General features: G+C 39.4%; 1 protein-coding gene across 2 annotated transcripts in view; it reads left to right on the top strand.

Moving 5' to 3' along the window:
* The window catches only part of PAN3 (poly(A) specific ribonuclease subunit PAN3), a 339,245-nt gene that overhangs the window by 90,616 nt on the left and 226,478 nt on the right, over positions 1 to 22,151 (top strand). For both annotated transcript variants that reach the window (XM_053708481.1, XM_053708482.1), the window contains exons 8-9: positions 10,200 to 10,304; positions 13,032 to 13,089. In XM_053708481.1, coding sequence (XP_053564456.1) covers positions 10,200 to 10,304; positions 13,032 to 13,089 — 163 coding nt within the window. The remainder of the gene's footprint in view (positions 1 to 10,199; positions 10,305 to 13,031; positions 13,090 to 22,151) is intronic.

The following is a 22,151-nucleotide window of genomic DNA, read 5'->3' as shown; positions in this document are numbered from 1 at the left end:
AAGTTTTGTTCCTTTTGGCCATCTCTTCTGCCAGAAGAGTCTCTGAATTGTCTGCTCTTTCTTGTGAGTCTCCTTTTCTGATTTTTCATCAGGATAAGGCAGTGTTGCGAACTTCTTTTGAATTTTTACCTAAGGTTGTGAATTCCAACATTAGTAGAGAAATTGTAGTTCCTTCATTATGCCCTAATCCTAAGAATTCTAAGGAGAAATCATTGCATTCTTTGGATGTTGTTAGAGCTTTGAAATATTATGTTGAAGCTACTAAGACTTTCCGAAAGACTTCTAGTCTATTTGTCATCTTTTCCGGTTCTAGAAAAGGCCAGAAAGCTTCTGCCATTTTTTTGGCATCTTGGTTGAAATCTTTAATTCATCATGCCTATGTTGAGTCGGGTAAAACTCCGCCTCAGAGGATTACAGCTCATTCTACTAGGTCAGTTTCTACTTCCTGGGCGTTTAGGAATGAAGCTTCGGTTGATCAGATTTGCAAAGCAGCAACTTGGTCTTCTTTGCATACTTTTACTAAATTCTACCATTTTGATGTGTTTTCTTCTTCTGAAGCAGTTTTTGGTAGAAAAGTACTTCAGGCAGCTGTTTCAGTTTGAATCTTCTGCTTATGTTTTCATTTAAACTTTATTTTGGGTGTGGATTATTTTCAGCAGGAATTGGCTGTCTTTATTTTTTTTTATTTTTTTTGGAAAATAATTTTTATTGAGGATTAAGCATTACAACAGATGTCACAACGCAGGTGACTAACAAGTTCACATATATATAAACATTATGTTGTTGTGATAGCACAGTAGACATAACTATGGATGGAAATGCAGTACATAAAGATCGAGCATGTCAAGTGTGAAATAAGATATCTACCACATAAACCTCATTTTTCGATTAATATGAACAAAAATATCCATTATGGAAACCTCATTTTTGAATAACATGAACAGACTTTAAATACAGGGACCGGGTAATACTTCAGTCCTATATATTAACTCAACTTTCTAGGGACTTCATAGAGTCAGCTTAGGAATATCTGTCCGTATACTTCATCTAGTAATCGCAGTGTGCATCTCCAGGCTGGGGAGGCCTTTTATGGGAAGAAGGAGTGAAAGGAGAAGTATGAGCTCCCATATGATAGGAAGGGGGGGGGGGTAAGAAGGGGGGAAAGGGAGAGGAGGGGGGGGTTAGGCTGTCTTTATTTTATCCCTCCCTCTCTAGTGACTCTTGCGTGGAAAGATCCACATCTTGGGTAGTCATTATCCCATATGTCACTAGCTCATGGACTCTTGCTAATTACATGAAAGAAAACATAATTTATGTAAGAACTTACCTGATAAATTAATTTCTTTCATATTAGCAAGAGTCCATGAGGCCCACCCTTTTTTGTGGTGGTTATGATTTTTTTGTATAAAGCACAATTATTCCAATTCCTTATTTTTTATGCTTTTGCACTTTTTTCTTATCACCCCACTTCTTGGCTATTCGTTAAACTGATTTGTGGGTGTGGTGAGGGGTGTATTTATAGGCATTTTAAGGTTTGGGAAACTTTGCCCCTCCTGGTAGGAATGTATATCCCATACGTCACTAGCTCATGGACTCTTGCTAATATGAAAGAAATTAATTTATCAGGTAAGTTCTTACATAAATTATGTTTTTCTGACGGAGGTCAGAAAATCAAAGATCTTAACCACCTGCCGAGCACTTCATTCCATTCCTCGGCCGTCAGTGGCTCAGTGTATGGAGGTAATTGGACTAATGGTAGCGGCAATGGACATAGTTCCGTTTGCTCGCTTGCATCTCAGACCACTGCAACTATGCATGCTCAAACAGTGGAATGGGGATTATGCAGATTTATCTCCTCAGATAAATCTGGATCTAGAGACCAGAGACTCTCTTCTTTGGTGGTTGTCACAGGATCATCTGTCCCATGGAATGTGTTTCTGCAGGCCAGCATGGGTCATAGTGACGACGGATGCCAGCCTATTGGGCTGGGGTGCAGTCTGGAATTCCCTGTGGACTCAGGAGGAGGCTCTCCTCCCGATAAATATTCTAGAACTGAGAGCGATATTCAACGCGCTTCTGGCGTGGCCTCAGCTGGCTTCAGCCAGATTCATAAGATTCCAGTCAGACAATATCACGACTGTAGCATATATCAATTATCAGGGGGGAAAAGAGTTCTCTAGCGATGATGGGGGTTACCAAAATAATTTGATGGGCAGAGACTCACTCTTGCCATCTATCAGCAATCTATATCCCAGGAGTGGAGAACTGGGAAGCAGATTTTCTAAGTCGCCAGACTTTTCATTCCGGGGGAGTGGGAACTCCATCTGAAGGTGTTTGCACAATTGATTCGGCAATGGGGCACACCAGAATTGGATCTGATGGCATCTCGTCAGAACGCCACACTTCATTGTTACGGGTCCAGGTCAAGGGATCCTCAGGCAGTACTGATAGATGCTCTAGCAGTACCCTGGTCGTTCAACCTGGCTTATGTGTTTCCACCATTTCCTCTCCTTCCTTGTTTGATTGCCAGAATCAAACAGGAGAGAGCTTAGGTGATTTTGATAGCACCTGCGTGGCCACGCAGGATTTGGTATGCAGACCTGGTCGACATGTCATCTCTTCCACCATGGACTCTGCCACTGAGACAGGACCTTCTTATTCAAGGTCCGTTCCAGCATCCAAATCTAGTTTCTCTGCGACTGACTTCTTGGAGATTGAACGCTTGATCTTATCCAAGCGGGGGTTCTCTGAGTTGGTCATAGATACCTTGATTCAGGCTCGTAAGCCTGTCACCAGGAAAATTTATCATAAGATATGGCGTAAATATCTTTATTGGTGCGAATCCAAAGGCTACTCATGGAGTAAGATCAGGATTCCTAGTATTTTGTCCTTTCTCCAAGAAGGATTGGAGAAGGGGCTATCAGCTAGTTCCTTAAAGGGACCGATATCTGCCTTACCAATTCTACTGCACAAGCGTCTGGCAGATTTTCCAGACGTTCAGTCATTCTGTCAGGCTTTAGTTAGAATCAAGCCTGTGTTTAAACCTGTTGCTACGCCATGGAGTTTGAATTTAGTTCTTAAAATTCTTCAAGGGGTTCCATTTGACCTTATGCATTCCATAGATATTAAGCTTCTATCTTGGAAAGTTCTGTTTTTGGTTGCTATCTCTTTCGGCTCGAAGAGTTTCTGAATTATCTGCATTGCAATGCGACTCGCCTTATCTTGTTTTTCATGCTGATAAGGTGGTTTTGCGTACCAAACCTGGATTCCTTCCTAAGGTTGTTACTAATAGGAATATCAATCAGGAAATTGTTCCTTCTCTGTGTCCTAATACTTCCTCTAAGGAGGAGCGTCTGTTGCACAACTTGGACGTGGTTCATGCTTTGAAGTTTTACTTGCAAGCAACCAAAAATTTCCGTCAAACATCTTCTTTGTTGTCTTTTCTGTAAAACTTAGAGGTCAAAAGGTTACGGCTACCTCTTTCTTTTTGGCTGAAAAGCATCATCCGTTTGGCATACGAGACTGCTGGACAGCAGCCTCCTGAAAGGATTACAGCTCACTCTACTAGAGGGGTGGCTTCCACATGGGCTTTTAAAAATGATGCTTCTGTTGTACAGAATTGTAAGGCTGCGACTTGGTCTTCGCTTCATACCTTTTCCAAATTTTCCAAATTTGATACTTTTGCTTCTTCTGAGGCTATTTTTGGGAGAAAAGTTCTTCAAGCAGTGGTGCCTGTTTAACCATCTGTCTTGTCCCTCCCGTTCATCCGTGTCCTGTAGCTTTGGTATTGTATCCCACAAGTAAAGGATGAATCAGTGGACTCGTCGTACCTTATAGAAGAAAAGTAAATTTATTCTTGTGGAAAAATGGCAAATAGATGGCGCTGGTCTGTACAGTGATGCTTCTCTATATGGTGAAGAGAAAAAGGGCTTGAGGTGTGTGTAGGATCCAATTAATATAAATGCAGTATACTCACTCCATAAGTAGTGGGAGTTCAGCTGTGATGTAATGTGTCTCCAGAGTGATGTAGTTCCCCAGCATAGTTTCAGAAACTCTCAAGAACCTGTTAATAGGTCTGCAAGCAAATGAAGACTCAAAATGACCAAAGGTGTCCAGTAAATCAAGAAAAAACAAAATAGTAACTTACTCCATAAATAGGAGAATCTGGCTTGCAAAGAAGAATATCAACAGTCTTCCAACTTTGATAAAAAGATATTTATTTAAGCTCAACGCGTTTCAACTTTTAGCAAGTCTTTCTCAAGAGCAATATAAAATCAATAAAAGCAAATAGCTACTTATGGAGTGAGTATACTGCATTTATATTAATTGGATCCTACACACACCTCAAGCCCTTTTTCTCTTCACCATATAGAGAAGCATCACTGTACAGACCAGCGCCATCTATTTGCCATTTTTCCACTTGTATAAAACAGTCACAGAGGAGAGACTGTAAGAAGGCTGCGGTCTCATCTAAAAGGAGAGTATTAGTTCTTGTTACATTTAAGTGTTATTTTCCATCTAGCACTGTATATTGTATCTTTTTGTATCTAAATGTATGCTTACCTGATTTAAATTAATTTCTTCTATGGTAAGACGAGTCCACGGCCAGCCCTGTCATTTTAAGACAGATTATATTTTTTTATTTTAAAATTCAGTCACCTCTTCACCTTGTAGTTTCTCCTTTTTCTTCCTGTACCTTCGGTCGAATGACTGGGGGGTGGAGCTAAGGGAGGAGCTATATAGACAGCTCTGCTGTGGTGCTCTTTGCCGCTTCCTGTTAGCAGGAGGATAATATCCCACAAGTAAAGGATGAATCCGTGGACTCGTCGTACCATAGAAGAAATTAATTTATCAGGTAAGCATAAATTTACTTTTTAAGTAGACAACCCAAGGTATCGATCTAGGCCCATTTTGGTATATTTCATGCCACCATTTCACTGCCAAATGCGATCAAATAATAAAAAGTTTTTTTTAATTTTTTTCACAAACTTTGGATTTCTCACTGAAATTATTACAATTCATGGCACAAATGGTTGTAAAAGCATCTCTGGTATCCCCTTTGTTCAGAAATAGCAGACATATTTGGCTTTGCCATTGCTTTTCTGTAATTAGAAGTTAACTAATTGCAGCTGTGCAGCAAACTTCTATTTTTCCTGGCAGTGAAGGGGTTAATTAGGAAGCTTGTAATTTTAGCTTTAGTGTAGATTACCCCTCTAACTATTGCCACCATCTTAGGTACTGGCAGCTGTCTGCCAGTACATATAAACCTCTTTTTTAATATTTTTTTGTGTAGTGGTCCCACCACCTCCCCCCTCCCACTATCGCTGTTTAATAACCCCCTCACACCCCCAATCTCTTTCTGAAGTTTAGCTGCCCCATCCCTCTCTTTTCCTTTAAAAATAAAATCTGTAGCGTAGGGCCCACGCCTCCCACTGGCACCAGCAGAAGATCGTTACAGACGGTGACACACACAGTGTCACCATCTGTAACGATCAGGTATCTGCCCTCCTATGGAGCCGGAGCATTGATCATACTCCGGTTCCCTATGCGGCAGATGCCTGGAGCTTCAAAAAATCTAGCTCTTGGCTGTAACTTGACACCCGAGAGTCCTGGAGCACACACGGGTGTTTGTGTACTGCAAGACGTATATATAAATCTACTTGGGTTAATCCATTTAAGTGATGTAAAATGTGTAAGGCATTCAAAATCTTTCAGTGGGAGGGCAGAAGGTGCTATCTTCCACTGATGTGATGAGTTTACAGTTTCTTATTTACGTTAAAGGACATAAAACCCAATTTTTTCTTTTATGATTCAGATAGAGAATACCATTTTAAACTACTTTAGAATTTACATCTATGTAATTTGCTTCCTTCTCTTGTTATCCTTTGCTGAAATGTTTATCTAGGCAAGCTCAGGAGCAGCAGAGAACCTAGGTTCTAGCTGTTGATTGGTGGCTGCATATATATCGATTGTGATTGGCTCAGACATGCGTTCAGTTAGAAACCATTAGTGCATTGCTGCTCCTTCAACAAATTATACCAAGAGAATGGAACAAATTAGATAATAGAATTAAATTAGAAAGTTGCTAAAAATTGTATTCTCTATCTGAATCATGAAAGAAAAAATTTAGGTTTCATGCCCCTTTAATACAATGAATTGAATTAGTAATTGATATATAAATATGTATTTTTCTCGCCTAGTTTACTAATTTTTTGTTTTAAAAACACAAAAGGTAGTACATATGTTGTTTTTTTTTCTCTTTCATGTAATTGGCAAGAGTCCATGAGCTATTGACGTATAGGATATACAATCCTACCAAGAGATGAAAAGTTTCCCAAACCTCAAAATGCCTATAAATACACCCCTCACCACACCCACAATTCAGTTTTACAAACTTTGCCTCCTATGGAGGTGGTGAAGTAAGTTTGTGCTTGTTTTTTTTTTTTTTTTTTTTTTTTCCTTTGATAAGCGCTTCTAAGTATTCTGAAGCTCAATTCTATTTGATTTTATGGTTTCCCTCGCGGGAAATCTTTTTAAGGGTTCTCTGTTATCGGTCGTAGGGATTCATCTCCTAACTCTCTTTTCAGATCGACAATATACTCTTATTTACCATTACCTCTGCTGATAGCTTTCAGTACTGGTTTGGTTATCTGCTATATGTGGATGGGGTGTCTTTTGGTAAGTATGTATAATTATTTAGGTTAGGACACTCTCCGCTATGGTTTGGTGTTTTATGTATAAAGTTTAAATATATGTATTTTACTTATATTTGCCATGAGTCAGGTCTATGTGTATTTCCCTTTGCAGTCTGGCAGTTTCGTTATGGGAAGCCTGTTTTAGGAAGTTGGTCTTACTTGGGGTATAGTCTTTGTTTTCATTTGACTTGTTTTTTTCTTTAAAACTTGTGGGCAAATTAGGCTCGCGTGGACGCAAAATGCTGTTTATTGCGTCATTCTTGGCGCGAGAATTTTTGTTGTCGTGAATGTGTCTGTAATGATGCAAGTTCATCATTTCCTGTGTCTTAGTTGACGCTAGGTTGTTTTGGCGCGGAATTGTATTTGATGCAAGTTGCGTCATTTCCAGATTTATATTGGCACCAAAAAAAAAAATCTCAACTTCCTTTTGCGTCATACTTGGCACCAAAAAATTTAGTTTATTTTAACCTCACTTCCAATATGCTCCTTGCCTTCTATATGCTCAGATGGCTATGCTTACAAGATGTCTCAATCTGATCCTGCCTCAGAAGCTGCTGTAGGCACCATGCTGCCTGAAAATAGTTCTAGCAAAGCTAAGTATCTGTTGTAAGCTAGTGGAGATTATCTCCAGCTGTAGTATGTAACAGTTGTCATGATAAGCTTTTGCATGCAGAAAATGTTTCTATTAGTGCTAGTACAGTATCTGTTACTTCAACATCTAAAGTACATGATATCCCTGTTGATATGAAAAATTATATTGCTGATGCGATACAGAAGGCCATGGCTGCTATACCGCCTTCAAATAAACGTAAAAGGTCTTTTTAAACTTCTCATAATACTGATGAAATTTGTAATGACCAGCACCAGACTGATATATCTTTCTCTGATGAGGATCTCTCTGATTCAGAAGATCCTACTTCAGACATTGACACTGATGAATCATCTTATCTTTTTAAGATTGAGTATATTCGTTCTTTATTAAAAGAACTGTTAATAACTTTAAATATTGAGTAGTCTGGTCCTCTTGATAATAAATCCAGTAAACGTTTAAATTCGGTCTATAAACCTCCTGTGACTACTCCTGAGGTTTTTCCTGTTCCTAATGCTATTTCTGATGTGATTGCTAAGGCATGGTCTAAGCCTGGTACTTCTTTTGTTCCTTCTTCAAGGTTTAAAAAGTTGTTTCCTTTGCCAGTGGCTAAATTAGAGTTTTGGGAAGGTTGATGGGGCCATTTCTACTCTTGCTAAACGTACTACTATTCCTATGGAAGATAGTACCTCTTTAGAAGGGACAGTCAATTTAAAAAAAAACTTTCATGTTTTAAATAGGGCATGCAATTTTAAACAACTTCCCAATTTTCTTTTCTCACCAATTTTGCTTTGTTCTCTTGGTATTCTTAGTTGAAAGCTAAAACTAGGAGGTTCATATGCTAATTTCTTAGACCTTGAAGACTGCCTCAAATCTGAATACATTTTGACCACTAGAGGGCATTAGTTCACATGTTTCATATAGATAACATTGAGCTCATGCAGGTAAAGTGACCTAGGAGTGAGGACTGATTGGCTAAACTGCATATCTGTCAAAAGAACTGAAATAAAGGGGCAGTCAGCAGAAGCTTAGATACAAGATAATTACAGAGGTAAAACGTGTATTATTATAACTGTGTTGGTTATGCAAAACTGGGGAATGGGTAATAAAGGGGTTATCTTTCTTTTTAAACAACAAAAATGAATGTCTCCTGGAAATAGATCTGATGGCTTCCCAGGTACCTTTCCAGGTCCAGGGATCCTCAGGAGGAGATGGTGGATGCGTTAGCAGTTCCTTGGTTTTACCAACCTGCTTACATTTTTTCCACCTCTAGTTCTTCTTCCAAGGGTGATCTCCAAGATCTTATTGGAACAATCACATGTGTTTCTGATAGCACCAGCATGGCCTCACAGGTTTTGGTATACAGATCCTGTCCGGATGTCCAGTTGCCAACCTTGGCCAGACCTTCTGTCTCTAGGGCCGTTTTTCCATCAGGATCTCAAATCGCTAAATTTGAAGGTATGGAAATTGAACCTTTGTACTTAGTCATAGAGGTTTCTCTGACTCAGTAATTAATACTATGCCACAGGCTTGTAAGTCTGTTTCAAGGAAGATTTATTATCGGGTTTGAAAAAACTATATTTCATGGTGTTTTCTCATAAATTCTCTTGGCATTCTTTTAGGATTCCTTGAATTTTACAGTTTCTTCAGGATGGTTTGGATAAAGTACCTTGAAGGGACACATCTCTGCTCTTTGTTTTATTTCATAGAAATATTGCTAAACTTCCTGATATTGTTCAGGCTTTGGTTCGTATCAAACCTGTTGTTAAATCAATCTCTACTCCTTTGAGTCTTATTTGGTTTTGAAGGCTTTGCAGGCTCCTCCATTTGAGCCTATGCGTTCTTTGGATATTAAACTACTTCCTTGGAAATTGTTTCTTTTGGTTATCTCTTCAGCTAGAAGAGTTTCCGAATTGTCTGCTCTCTTGTGAGTCTCCTTTTCTGATTTTCCATCAGGATAAGGCTGTTTTGCGGACTTCGTTTAAATTTCTTCTTAAGGTTATAAATTCTAAAAACATTAGTAGAGAAATTGTTTTTCCTTCCTTGTGTCCTAATCCTAAGAATACTCTTGAAAGATCTTTACATTCTTTGGATGTTGTAAGAGCTTTGAAATATGTCAAAGCTACTAAGTTTTCAGGAAGACTTCTCAGAAAGCCTCTGCCATTTCTTTGGCATCTTGGTTAAAGCTTTTGATTCGCAAGGCTTATTTGGAGGCGGGACAGTCTCCGCCTCAGAGAATTACAGCCCATTCTACTAGATCAGACACCACTTCTTGGGCTTTTAAGAATAAAGCTTCGGTTGATCAGATTTGCAAAGCAGAAACTTGGTGGTCTTTGCATACATTTACTAAATTTCACCATTTTAATGTATTTGCTTCTTCTGATTCTTCTGCTTATGTTAAGTTTTTTTTCTTGAAATTTATGTGAGACTTATTTTTTTGTGGATTTATTTTTATCAGCGGAAATAGCTGTTTTTTTTATTTTATACCTCCCTTTCTAGTGACTCTTCTGTGGTCACCCACATCTTGGGTATTTCTATCCCATACGTTACTACCTCATGGACTCTTGACAATTACATGAAAGAAAACATAATTTATGTAAGAACTTACCTGATAAATTCATTTCTTTCATATTGGCAAGAGTCCATGAGGCCCACCCTTTTTATGGTGGTTATGTTTTTTGTATAAAAGTACAATTTTATTTCCATTTCCTCTTTTTGGTATGTTTTTTTTTACTCTAGGCATTTTGAGGTTTGGGAAACTTTGCCCCTCCTGGTAGGATTGTATATCCCATACGTCACTAGCTCATGGACTCTTGCCAATATGAAGGAAATGAATTTATCAGGTAAGTTCTTACATAAATTATGTTTTTTTAAATAGGTTTTCATCTCTTTTTTTTTTTTTTTTTTTTTAATAGGTTTTCCCAAACTATCACCTTTATCCTCCAACAGCACCTCACGTTGCTTACATGCAGCCAAAAGCAAATGCACCTTCTTTTTTCATGGCCGATGAACTCAGACAGGTATGAACTACATTTTTTTTTCTCTCTGTCTGCAGATTTTAAAACATTGCAGTCCTTCAGTCTACATTTATAAGTTGGTTTGCCCTCTGTTTAGTATAATGTCTACTGTATTCAAGACAAGACCATCCAATCTCTTAGGGCTTGAGGATAAGAACCAAAGTCAGCCACACCACTACATTTCCTAAAGTCTTTATTTCATAAAAAGGAGTATGTACAAGCAAGGACTATGTTTTTGGTCTCATACCCTTGATTTTAACTGTGTGTCTTCAGGGACCTTCTTTTACACACCCAAACTCTCTATTGGTCCTCCCTCATTGTGAATAAAAGAGAAATTTCTTATTTAAACTGTGTAATATCTCTCTCGCATGCCTCTCTCTCGCATGCCTCTCTCGCACTCCCTGTGTGTGTGTGTGTGTGTAGGTATGTATATACAGTGTGTGTGTGTGTGTGTAGGTATGTATATACAGTGTGTGTGTGTGTAGGTATGTATATACAGTGTGTGTGTGTGTGTGTGTAGGTATGTATATACAGTGTGTGTGTGTAGGAATGTGTATATATGTATGTGTGTAGGAATGTGTATATATGTATGTATGTGTGTATATATATATATATATATATATATATATATATATATATATATATATATATATATATATATACACATTCAAAACGTGTGTGTGTATAAGTTGCAGTGGACAACTCAGAAATTTAAATTTATCCTATCGTTAACATAGAGTGGACTAGTAACTTTTTCCTTCTGGGCTGCTAGCTTTTAACCCCTGACTAGTAAACCTGGACTCTCTCCAACCTCTACTGGTATGTTGATTTCGGCTGCTGTCTCCTTTAAAAAAAAAAAAAAAAAAAAAGTATTGTGTCCTGGTAAGTGTAGTGCATTCACCAATTCCTCTCTGTTTATATGTAGCAATGTTACATAACCCTTCTGACTGAAGTCAGCAGAACCAGGCATGTCTTTTTATAGGGGACAGTAAACACCTTGTAATTACAAGATTTAATTACAAGATTTCTTCTGCAGACTTGCAATAAATTAACTTACTAGTTGAGTTTTTATTTTGATGAGTCAGTACTGCAGTAAACAGAGCTATCAATTTTTATTTTGATAGCAAAATATCCATGGTTTTGAAGTTTAACTTAAAGGGATAGGAAGGTCAAAATTAAACTTAAATGATTCAGATAGAGCATGTCATTTTAAGACACTTAAATTCACTTCTATTTTCAAATGTGCTTTGTTCTTAATATCCCTTGTTTAAAAAAAATGAATATGCACATATCACACTAGTGGGAGCTGCTGCTAATTGGTGCCTGCACTCATTTGTCTCTTGTGATTGGCTAAATAGGTGTTTTCAGCTTCCTGTCAGCTGTCCCTTCAGCAGTGGATAACAAGAGAATGAAGAAAATTTTATAATAGAATTAAATTGGAAAGTTGTTTAAAATTCTATGTTCTATCTGAATCATAAAAGAAAATTTTGGGGTTTACTATCCCTTTAAATCTGCTGTATCCAGTCATGGACAGATATGTGGCAGCATTAGGCTTGTGACGTCTGTCTACGATGTGCACTTTCAATCATTAGAACTGGTAAACATTAAATTTTCAGACTTAAAGGGACACACAACCCAAATTGTTTCTTTCATTAATCAGAGCATTCAATTTTAAGAAACTTTCTCATTTACTCCTATTGTCAATTTCTTTTTTCTCTTGCTATCTTTATTTGAAAAAGCAGGAATGTAAGCATAGGAGCTGTCCAATTTTTAGTTCAGTATCTGGTTAGCACTTGCTGATTGGTGGCTACATTTAGCCACCAATCAGCTGGCGCTATCCAGGTGCTGAACCAAAAATGGGCCGGCTCCTATGCTTACATTCTTGCTTTTTCAAATAAAGATAGCAAAAGAAAAATGGATAATAGGAGTAAATGAGAAAGTTTCTTAAAATGACATGCTCTATCTGACTTACGAAAGAAAAATTTGGGTTTTATGTCCTTTTTAAATTACAAGAAAGGGTAGCAAGATAAATCATGAAAGTATACTGGAATTTTTTTTCTTTTTGTATATTACTTTCTCAAAGTATTTACAGTCCATTTAAAGCTACTGAAATGGGTGTTACTTGGTTCATTGAGGAAGTCCTAATGTCATTAGTAAATGCTTCTATTGTACTGTGTTAAGAAATATAAAAGCATTTAAAGGGACATTAACACTTTGAGATGATAATTTAAAATGATACATAGTATATATAAAAAACCTCTGCAATATACGTTATTTATCTTGTCCCCTTTTCCTGTAATTCCATTATGAAATTGTGAGCTTTTCAGTTCCTGATAGAAATGGAAGTACAGAACACTGTTATATTCCGCACAGTCATTGACTGCACATTCTAGTGACCTAATTATAACTCTCCCTAATTGGCCACAGCAGAGAAGCAACATGGCAGCTCCCATTGTTTTATAGACACTAAAACTTTACACTTATTTTGTAAATATTTAAACAGCTAATGAAACTTTAAAAAAATACATCTACATGCTATTCACAGACTAATCTTTCCTTTGAATGCATCATTCGATCTATCTTTTATTTATTGTTTCATATCCCTTTAAGTTTGTATTTGTGTTGACGCATATAATCTGGTAACAAACTATTTTTATAGCTGAATGTATGATTGTTTTTAATAGTACTGCGGTTTACGTGGTATCTTATTTTTTTTCTTCTTCAATATAGGAGTTGATAAATAGGCATTTAATAACAATGGCTCAGATTGATCAAACTGATATGCCTGGTAAGTATAACTGAACTCTACTTTGCTCTTTATTTTACATATTTTGTGCGTGTACTTTTCTCCAACATAGGTGTGTCCGGTCCACGGCGTCATCCTTACTTGTGGGATATTCTCTTCCCCAACAGGAAATGGCAAAGAGCCCAGCAAAGCTGGTCACATGATCCCTCCTAGGCTCCGCCTACCCCAGTCATTCTCTTTGCCGTTGTACAGGCAACATCTCCACGGAGATGGCTTAGAGTTTTTTAGTGTTTAACTGTAGTTTTTATTATTCAATCAAGAGTTTGTTATTTTGAAATAGTGCTGGTATGTACTATTTACTCAGAAACAGAAAAGAGATGAAGATTTCTGTTTGTATGAGGAAAATGATTTTAGCAACCGTCACTAAAATCCATGGCTGTTCCACACAGGACTGTTGAGAGCAATTAACTTCAGTTGGGGGAACAGTGAGCAGTCTCTTGCTGCTTGAGGTATGACACATTCTAACAAGACGATGTAATGCTGGAAGCTGTCATTTTCCCTCTGGGATCCGGTAAGCCATGTTTATTACGATTGTAAATAAGGGCTTCAAAAAGGGCTTATTAAGACTGTAGACTTTTTTTGGGCTAAATCGATTGATTATTAACACATATTTAGCCTTGAGGAATCATTTTATCTGGGTATTTTGATATAATAATATCGGCAGGCACTGTTTTAGACACCTTATTCTTTAGGGGCTTTCCCAAAGCATAGGCAGAGCCTCATTTTCGCGCCGGTGTTGCGCACTTGTTTTTGAGAGGCATGGCATGCAGTCGCATGTGTGAGGAGCTCTGATACTTAGAAAAGACTTTCTGAAGGCGTCATTTGGTATCGTATTCCCCTTGGGGCTTGGTTGGGTCTCAGCAAAGCAGATACCAGGGACTGTAAAGGGGTTAAAGTTCAAAACGGCTCCGGTTCCGTTATTTTAAGGGTTAAAGCTTCCAAATTTGGTGTGCAATACTTTTAAGGCTTTAAGACACTGTGGTGAAAATTTGGTAAATTTTGAACAATTCCTTCATGTTTTTTCGCATTTGCAGTAATAAAGTGTGTTCAGTTTAAAATTTAAAGTGACAGTAACGGTTTTATTTTAAAACGTTTTTTGTACTTGTTATCAAGTTTATGCCTGTTTAACATGTCTGAACTACCAGATAGACTGTGTTCTGAATGTGGGGAAGCCAGAATTCCTATTCATTTAAATAAATGTGATTTATGTGACAATGACAATGATGCCCAAGATGATTCCTCAAGTGAGGGGAGTAAGCATGGTACTGCATCATTCCCTCCTTCGTCTACACGAGTCTTGCCCACTCAGGAGGCCCCTAGTACATCTAGCGCGCCAATACTCCTTACTATGCAACAATTAACGGCTGTAATGGATAATTCTGTCAAAAACATTTTAGCCAAAATGAACACTGATCAGCGTAAGCGCGACTGCTCTGTTTTAGATACTGAAGAGAATGACGACGCTGATATTAATATTTCTGAAGGGCCCCTAACTCAGTCTGATGGGGCCAGGGAGGTTTTGTCTGAGGGAGAAATTACTGATTCAGGGAACATTTCTCAACAAGCTGAACCTGATGTGATTGCATTTAAATTTAAGTTGGAACATCTCCGCATTCTGCTTAAGGAGGTATTATCCACTCTGGATGATTGTGACAAGTTGGTCATCCCAGAGAAACTATGTAAAATGGACAAGTTCCTAGAGGTGCCGGGGCTCCCAGAAGCTTTTCCTATACCCAAGCGGGTGGCGGACATTGTTAATAAAGAATGGGAAAGGCCTGGTATTCCTTTCGTCCCTCCCCCCATATTTAAAAAATTGTTTCCTATGGTCGACCCCAGAAAGGACTTATGGCAGACAGTCCCCAAGGTCGAGGGAGTGGTTTCCACTTTAAACAAACGCACCACTATACCCATAGAGGATAGTTGTGCTTTCAAAGATCCTATGGATAAAAAATTAGAAGGTTTGCTTAAAAAGATGTTTGTTCAGCAGGGTTACCTTCTACAACCAATTTCATGCATTGTCCCTGTCGCTACAGCCGCATGTTTCTGGTTCGATGAGCTGATAAAGGCGGTCGACAGTGATTCTCCTCCTTATGAGGAGATTATGGACAGAATCAATGCTCTCAAATTGGCTAATTCTTTCACCCTAGACGCCACTTTGCAATTGGCTAGGTTAGTGGCTAAGAATTCTGGGTTTGCTATTGTGGCGCGCAGAGCGCTTTGGTTGAAATCTTGGTCGGCTGATACGTCTTCCAAGAACAAGCTACTTAACATTCCTTTCAAGGGGAAAACGCTGTTTGGCCCTGACTTGAAAGAGATTATCTCGGATATCACTGGGGGTAAGGGCCACGCCCTTCCTCAGGATCGGCCTTTCAAGGCAAAAAATAAACCTAATTTTCGTCCCTTTCGTAGAAACGGACCAGCCCAAAGTGCTACGTCCTCTAAGCAAGAGGGTAATACTTCTCAAGCCAAGCCAGCTTGGAGACCAATGCAAGGCTGGAACAAGGGAAAGCAGGCCAAGAAACCTGCCACTGCTACCAAGACAGCATGAAATGTTGGCCCCCGATCCGGGACCGGATCTGGTGGGGGGCAGACTCTCTCTCTTCGCTCAGGCTTGGGCAAGAGATGTTCTGGATCCTTGGGCGCTAGAAATAGTCTCCCAAGGTTATCTTCTGGAATTCAAGGGACTTCCCCCAAGGGGGAGGTTCCACAGGTCTCAGTTGTCTTCAGACCACATAAAAAGACAGGCATTCTTACATTGTGTAGAAGACCTGTTAAAAATGGGAGTGATTCATCCTGTTCCATTAAGAGAACAAGGGATGGGGTTCTACTCCAATCTGTTTATAGTTCCCAAAAAAGAGGGAACGTTCAGACCAATCTTAGATCTCAAGATCTTAAACAAGTTTCTCAAGGTTCCATCGTTCAAGATGGAAACCATTCGAACTATTCTTCCTTCCATCCAGGAAGGTCAATTCATGACCACGGTGGATTTAAAGGATGCGTATCTACATATTCCTATCCACAAGGAACATCATCGGTTCCTGAGGTTCGCATTCCTGGACAAACATTACCAGTTCGTGGCGCTTCCTTTCGGATTAGCCACTGCTCCAAGGATTTTCACAAAGGTACTAGGGTCCCTTCTAGCTGTGCTAAGACCAAGGGGCATTGCTGTAGTACCTTACTTGGACGACATTCTGATTCAAGCGTCGTCCCTTCCTCAAGCAAAGGCTCACACGGACATTGTCCTGGCCTTTCTCAGATCTCACGGATGGAAAGTGAACGTGGAAAAGAGTTCTCTATCTCCGTCAACAAGGGTTCCCTTCTTGGGAACAATAATAGACTCCTTAGAAATGAGGATTTTTCTGACAGAGGCCAGAAAAACAAAACTTCTAGACTCTTGTCGGATACTCCATTCCGTTCCTCTTCCTTCCATAGCTCAGTGCATGGAAGTGATCGGGTTGATGGTAGCGGCAATGGACATAGTTCCTTTTGCACGCATTCATCTAAGACCATTACAACTGTGCATGCTCAGTCAGTGGAATGGGGACTATACAGACTTGTCTCCGAAGATACAAGTAAATCAGAGGACCAGAGACTCACTCCGTTGGTGGCTGTCCCTGGACAACCTGTCACGAGGGATGACATTCCGCAGACCAGAGTGGGTCATTGTCACGACCGACGCCAGTCTGATGGGCTGGGGCGCGGTCTGGGGATCCCTGAAAGCTCAGGGTCTTTGGTCTTGGGAAGAATCTCTTCTACCGATAAATATTCTGGAACTGAGAGCGATATTCAATGCTCTCAAGGCTTGGCCTCAGCTAGCGAGGGCCAAGTTCATACGGTTTCAATCAGACAACATGACAACTGTTGCGTACATCAACCATCAGGGGGGAACAAGGAGTTCCCTGGCGATGGAAGAAGTGACCAAAATCATTCTATGGGCGGAGTCTCACTCCTGCCACCTGTCTGCTATCCATATCCCAGGAGTGGAAAATTGGGAAGCGGATTTTCTGAATCGTCAGACATTGCATCCGGGGGAGTGGGAACTCCATCCGGAAATCTTTGCCCAAGTCACTCAGCTGTGGGGCATTCCAGACATGGATCTGATGGCCTCTCGTCAGAACTTCAAAGTTCCTTGCTACGGGTCCAGATCCAGGGATCCCAAGGCGGCTCTAGTGGATGCACTAGTAGCACCTTGGACCTTCAAACTAGCTTATGTGTTCCCGCCGTTTCCTCTCATCCCCAGGCTGGTAGCCAGGATCAATCAGGAGAGGGCGTCGGTGATCTTGATAGCTCCTGCGTGGCCACGCAGGACTTGGTACGCAGATCTGGTGAATATGTCATCGGCTCCTCCTTGGAAGCTACCTTTGAGACGAGACCTTCTTGTTCAGGGTCCGTTCGAACATCCGAATCTGGTTTCACTCCAGCTGACTGCTTGGAGATTGAACGCTTGATCTTATCGAAGCGAGGATTCTCAGATTCTGTTATCGATACTCTTGTTCAGGCCAGAAAGCCTGTAACTAGAAAGATTTACCACAAAATTTGGAAAAAATATATCTGTTGGTGTGAATCTAAAGGATTCCCTTGGGACAAGGTTAAGATTCCTAGGATTCTATCCTTCCTTCAAGAAGGATTGGAAAAAGGATTATCTGCAAGTTCCCTGAAGGGACAGATTTCTGCCTTGTCTGTGTTACTTCACAAAAAGCTGGCCGCTGTGCCAGATGTTCAAGCCTTTGTTCAGGCTCTGGTTAGAATTAAGCCTGTTTACAAACCTTTGACTCCTCCTTGGAGTCTCAATTTAGTTCTTTCAGTTCTTCAGGGGGTTCCGTTTGAACCCTTGCATTCCGTTGATATTAAGTTATTATCTTGGAAAGTTTTGTTTTTAGTTGCAATTTCTTCTGCTAGAAGAGTTTCAGAATTATCTGCTCTGCAGTGTTCTCCTCCTTATCTGGTGTTCCATGCAGATAAGGTGGTTTTACGTACTAAACCTGGTTTTCTTCCAAAAGTTGTTTCTAACAAAAACATTAACCAGGAGATTATCGTACCTTCTCTGTGTCCGAAACCAGTTTCAAAGAAGGAACGTTTGTTGCACAATTTGGATGTTGTTCGCGCTCTAAAATTCTATTTAGATGCTACAAAGGATTTTAGACAAACATCTTCCTTGTTTGTTGTTTATTCCGGTAAAAGGAGAGGTCAAAAAGCAACTTCTACCTCTCTCTCTTTTTGGATTAAAAGCATCATCAGATTGGCTTACGAGACTGCCGGACGGCAGCCTCCCGAAAGAATCACAGCTCATTCCACTAGGGCTGTGGCTTCCACATGGGCCTTCAAGAACGAGGCTTCTGTTGATCAGATATGTAGGGCAGCGACTTGGTCTTCACTGCACACTTTTACCAAATTTTACAAGTTTGATACTTTTGCTTCTTCTGAGGCTATTTTTGGGAGAAAGGTTTTGCAAGCCGTGGTGCCTTCCATTTAGGTGACCTGATTTGCTCCCTCCCTTCATCCGTGTCCTAAAGCTTTGGTATTGGTTCCCACAAGTAAGGATGACGCCGTGGACCGGACACACCTATGTTGGAGAAAACAGAATTTATGTTTACCTGATAAATTACTTTCTCCAACGGTGTGTCCGGTCCACGGCCCGCCCTGGTTTTTTTAATCAGGTCTGATAATTTATTTTCTTTAACTACAGTCACCACGGTACCATATGGTTTCTCCTATGCAAATATTCCTCCTTAACGTCGGTCGAATGACTGGGGTAGGCGGAGCCTAGGAGGGATCATGTGACCAGCTTTGCTGGGCTCTTTGCCATTTCCTGTTGGGGAAGAGAATATCCCACAAGTAAGGATGACGCCGTGGACCGGACACACCGTTGGAGAAAGTAATTTATCAGGTAAACATAAATTCTGTTTTTTCCACTTGAGATTTTTTGAACTCAAATGCATTATACTCATTCTTTTAAAGGGACAGTCAACACCAGAATTTTTGTTTAAAAAGAAAGATGATCCTTTCATTACCCATACCCCAGTTTTGCATAACCAATACAGCTATAATAATACATGTTTTAACTCTGTAATTACCTTGTATCTAAGTTTCTGCTGACTGCCCCCTTATTTTAGTTATTTTTACAGACTTGCATTTTAGCCAATCTGTGGTCACTTCAGGTTCATGAGCTCAATGTTATCTATATGAAACACATGAACTAATGCCATCTAGTGGTCAAAATGCATTTAGATTAGAGGCAGTCTTTAAGGTCTAGGAAATTAGCATATAAACCTCCTAAGTTTAGCTTTCAACTAAGAATACCAAAAGAACAAAGCAAAATTGGTGATAAAAGTAAATTGGGAAGTTGTTTAAAATTACATTCCCTATTTAAATCCTGAAAGTTTTTTTTGGACTTGACTGTTCCTTTAAGTAAATTCATATATTTTTAACACAGCGTGAGTCTGAAAAATATTTAGTTTGAGGTTTCAAACCTTTTCATATAAGGGAAACCCACAGCAAATCTTTTATTTCAGTTGTAGTCTGGTGATCTAAATGTTAAGAATATTCATAGTACCAAAAACAGACTGAACAAGTTGTTAGCAACAAATGTGTTCTGGTGCAAGTGTTATTTACAGACTAACATAAACGTACATTTCTTTCATTTAGGTGGCAAGAATCCATGAGCTAGTGACATATGGGATATACATTCCTTCCAGGAGGGGGCAAAGTTTCCCAAAACTCAAATGCCTATAAATACACTTCCCACCTCACTCATACCTCAGTTTTACATACTTTGCCTCCTTAGGAGGTGGTGCAACACTCAACTCTCTCTGACTTGGTGGTTAAACCATCACCTTATTGTTCAAGGGGCCTCCTTTGTTTGTCCTACCCTGGACTGTGTTCATAACAGATTGGGGAGCTGTCTGGGGGTCTCTGACAGCACAAGGAGTTTGGTCCCCTAGCAATGAAAGAAGTGTATTTAATACTTTCTTGGGCTGAATTCAACTCTTGCCTAATCAATGCGATTTATATACCAGGTGTAGACAATTTGGATGCGGATTATTATTGTCGTCAGATTCTACATCCGGGGAATGGTCTCTCCATCCAGATGTGTTCTATCAGATTGTGCAGATGTGGGGTCTTCCAGACATAGATGTGATGGCCTCTCGTCTAAACAAGAAACTTTTCAGATACCTCTCCAGGTCCATGGATCCTTAGGGGGAATTGATGAATGCCCTAGCAGTTCCATGGTTTTACCAACCTGCTTAAATTTTTTCACCTCTGGGAGTGATCTCAAAGATCATAATGGAACAATCTTATGTATTTCTGATAGCACCAGCATGGCCTCACAGGTTCTGGTATGCGGACCTTGTCCAAATGTCCAGTTGCCATTCATTGTCATCACTGCCTCTAAGACCAGACCACCTGTCTAATGGCCCATTATTCCATTCAGATCTCAAATCTCTAAATTTGAAAGCATGTAAATTGAATACTTAGTCCTTAGTCAGAGGTTTCTCGGACTCTGTGATTACCACTATGATACAGGCTCGTAAGCGTGTTTCAAGGAAAATATATCACAAGGTTTGGAAAACCTATATTTCATGGTGTTCCACTCATGATTATTCTTGGCATTCTTTTAGAATTCCTAGGATTCTACAGTTTCTTCAGGGTGGTTTGAATAAAGGTTTGTCTGCCAATACTTTGAAAGGACAAATCTCTGCTCTTTCTGTTTTATTTCACAGAAAGATTGCTAATCTTCCTGATCACTGTTCGTACAGGCTTTGACTTGCATCAAACCTGTTATTAAATCTATCTCTCCTTGGAGTCCAAATTTGGTATTAAAGACTTTTTAAAGACATTTTGAGCCTATGCATTCTTTGGACATTAAACTACTTTCTTGGAAAGTGTTATTTCTCTTGGCTATCTCTTCTGCTAGAAGAGTTTCTGAATTGTTTGCTCTCTCTTGCGAGTCTCCTTATCTGATTTTCCAGATTCTTTGGGTGAGGTAAGAGCTTTGAAATATTATGGTGAGGCTAGTAAAGATTTCTATTTGTTATCTTTTTGTCTGGTTCCAGAAAAGGTCAGAAAACCTCTGCCATTTCTTTGGCATCTTGGTTGAAACTTCATTTGCAAAGCTTATTTGGAGGCGGGGCAGTCTCCTCCTCAGAGAATTACAGCTCATTCTACAAGATCAGTTGCCACATCTTGGGCTTTCAGGAATGAAGCTTCAGTTGATCAAATCTGCAAAGCAGCCACTTGGTCTTCTTTGCATACATTTACTGAATTTGACCATTTTGTTGTTTTTGCTTCTTCAGAAGCAGCTTTTGGTAGAAAGGTTCTACAGGCAGCTGTCTCGATTTGATTCTAGTGCCTATGATTTGTTTTTTTGAATTTTTAAGAAAACATAATTCTTTTTTTTTTTATTTAATTTCTCAGCGGATATAGCTGTTTTTATTTTATCCCTCCCTCTCAAGTACCTCGTGGACTTCCACATCTTGGGTATTATATCCCATACACCACTAGCTCATGGACTCTTGTCACCTATATGAAAGAAAACATAATTTATGTAAGAACTTAACTGATTAATTTATTTCATGGTGGCAAGAGTCCATGAGACCAACCCAATTTTTTGGGGTTAGGATTTTTTTTATATAAAGCACTTTATGTATGCTGTTTCTCTTTTTTTATGCTTTTTCTCCTTTTACACCTCACTAACTTGGCTATACGTTAAAATGAGGTATGAGGGAGGTGTATGTATAGGCATTTGAGGTTTGGGAAACTTTTCCTCCTCCTGGTAGGAATGTATATCCCATACATTACTAGCTCATGGACTCTTGCCACCATAATAGAGTTGAATTTATCAGGTAAGTTCTTGCATACATTATGTTTTCTGACTCAGATACATAAGGTATTTAGTTTAGAAGAGCCTTGTCCTATAAGAATATTAATATTTCAATGTCAAAATTTAAAATAGGAAATGGCTAATGTTGAATTGTTAGCACCACTAATTTGCTGGGGTTTTAAATGCTGACTCTCAGAAACAGGTTATTCTTCGGTCTCTGAGA

The sequence above is a fragment of the Bombina bombina genome, chromosome 3 (genome assembly GCF_027579735.1).
Source record: "Bombina bombina isolate aBomBom1 chromosome 3, aBomBom1.pri, whole genome shotgun sequence".
Lineage (NCBI taxonomy): Eukaryota > Metazoa > Chordata > Amphibia > Anura > Bombinatoridae > Bombina > Bombina bombina.
Note: the sequence above shows the minus strand (reverse complement) of the source record. Positions and strands in the feature narration are given on the sequence as shown.